Source organism: Lycium barbarum, chromosome 7 (assembly GCF_019175385.1).
Source record: "Lycium barbarum isolate Lr01 chromosome 7, ASM1917538v2, whole genome shotgun sequence".
NCBI lineage: Eukaryota > Viridiplantae > Streptophyta > Magnoliopsida > Solanales > Solanaceae > Lycium > Lycium barbarum.
Window position 1 is genome coordinate 5,402,729 of NC_083343.1, and position 1,843 is coordinate 5,404,571.

At 37.2% G+C, this 1,843-nt stretch overlaps 1 protein-coding gene across 1 annotated transcript; it reads left to right on the forward strand.

The window, feature by feature from the left end:
- Positions 1–346: 346 nt before the first annotated feature.
- LOC132602082 (uncharacterized) lies at positions 347–1,591 on the forward strand. Its single transcript, XM_060315102.1, has 2 exons — positions 347–1,319; positions 1,371–1,591. The coding sequence occupies exons 1-2, from the start codon at positions 347–349 to the stop codon at positions 1,589–1,591; spliced, it is 1,194 nt and encodes a 397-aa protein (XP_060171085.1).
- The last annotated feature ends 252 nt before the right edge of the window (positions 1,592–1,843 follow it).

A 1,843-nucleotide genomic window follows, 5' to 3' on the forward strand; every position in this document is an offset into this window, starting at 1 on the left:
GCATAAAAAAAGATCAAACATGAATCAACATTTATATTCATGCTTTTAAAATAATATAGATAGATAGGTTTCATACTAGTATAAATAAGATGCTGCTAGCTATTCTCATAACCAGACATATTGTGAAGATTGTACTGAGCATTCAAAAAATTTATGAGTTTATGAATAAAATATTTTCTTTCAGAAACTAGGTTTTGTTTAGCGGCCCCGAATGCTATAGAAATTAGGATTTGTTTGTCACTATAAGTATCTCATCTAGGTGACATAATTCTGTATTGAAACTGAAGTTAGGTTCTGTTTAAATTATACTGTATAAGATAAGCATAGAGGAAATTGGAGTATTATTATGAAACATCTGCGAAAATTGTGTGATAATAAAGGTGTGGAGCTGTCTGAGGATATCAGAATGGAAATATTGCATCTTTTGCCTTCAAAATCACTAGCAAGGTTTAAATGTGTATCAAAGTGTTGGCAAAAATACATTGCTGATTGTCGTTCTCAACGATGGAGACCTCAACCTGATTTCATCGGTTTCTTTCATCAATCTTGGAAGACCCGTAAACTTTCTCAAATCCGTTTCTTCTCCGAATCGAAGGAATCGAATAATAATCCCATTGATTTGGATGAGTCAGTGAATTTTCTTAGCAGGAGAGTGTACATTGTTGCATCATCCAACGGTTTTCTTCTTTGCACTAAACATCGAAAAAATACAATGGCTTATTATGTTTACAATCCTGCCACTAGGCAACATCTGGCTCTCCCCAAAACTTTACTCTGCATGAATGATGACCTAGCTGTTGGATTCATTTGTAACGTAGATGATCGTAATAAAGATGTCATCTCATTTACTATAGTTCGTTATGAAATACCTCGTCATTGGGGTGAGTTGCAATACGGTGTAGCAATTGAAAGTTTCTCTTCTGAGACTAATGTGTGGACTGACAATATTGTGGATCTTGATGAACCTCTTAGAAACCTTTTTAATTGGAATTTGAAATCGAAATCTTCGTCATCATTGCCGTCAGCTGGTGTCATCGATGGAGTATTCTGTTGGCTTGATCAAGCTGGAACACGGATCACTGCTTATGATAGTGGCTACAATTGTTTCTGGGCTTTGGAATTGACTGAAGAGATGGAGCTTGCTTTGGAATTGACTGGGTCGTATAGAACCAGTTGTTTCCTTGGATTATCTGGTGGAGCTTTCTATTTTGCATTCAATTCCGGGGAAGGAATCACTGTGTGGAAACTCGAGAGCGATATTCGTTGTCGAGATGCAGTATGGGTCAAGAAGTATAGTGTGAATGTCGCCGCCACAGTTCTGCAGTGCCCGGAGGCGTTTGGGCTTGGAGGCGACACTCTTCGTGTAGAGGCTTTTGGACTTAAAGGCTCTCTTCATATCGACGTGCAGAACATGGTCATTCATCCTGTTTTTCCGCACATCTTTTATTTGGACGTAAGAGGCAAGTTTATTTCTTATGACTTGGAAACGGATATTGCAGAACTCGTGTATGATTTTAGAGAACCTTGGTGGAGAACACAGCACTACAAGTTATTTCCTTATGAGTGGCATCAATGGCCACGACTTCTGTAGACTATCAATTAGTGATGTTGGGTATTACCTATTAATTTGTACTTCTTTTAGTGACAATTTCTGAGTATTCTATTATAATTTTGTCTGGACTTCTCTCTTTTCATTTCAGCTAAATCCTTGATTTGATTGTACTCTATTTTGAAAGTTCTAAAAGAAGAATTAGTCTAGAATAAGAGCCTTAGCTTCTCAACAATAATAAAACAGTAAGAGCTTAGCTTCTTTTTAGATTTCTACTACACGAGGACGTGGCTC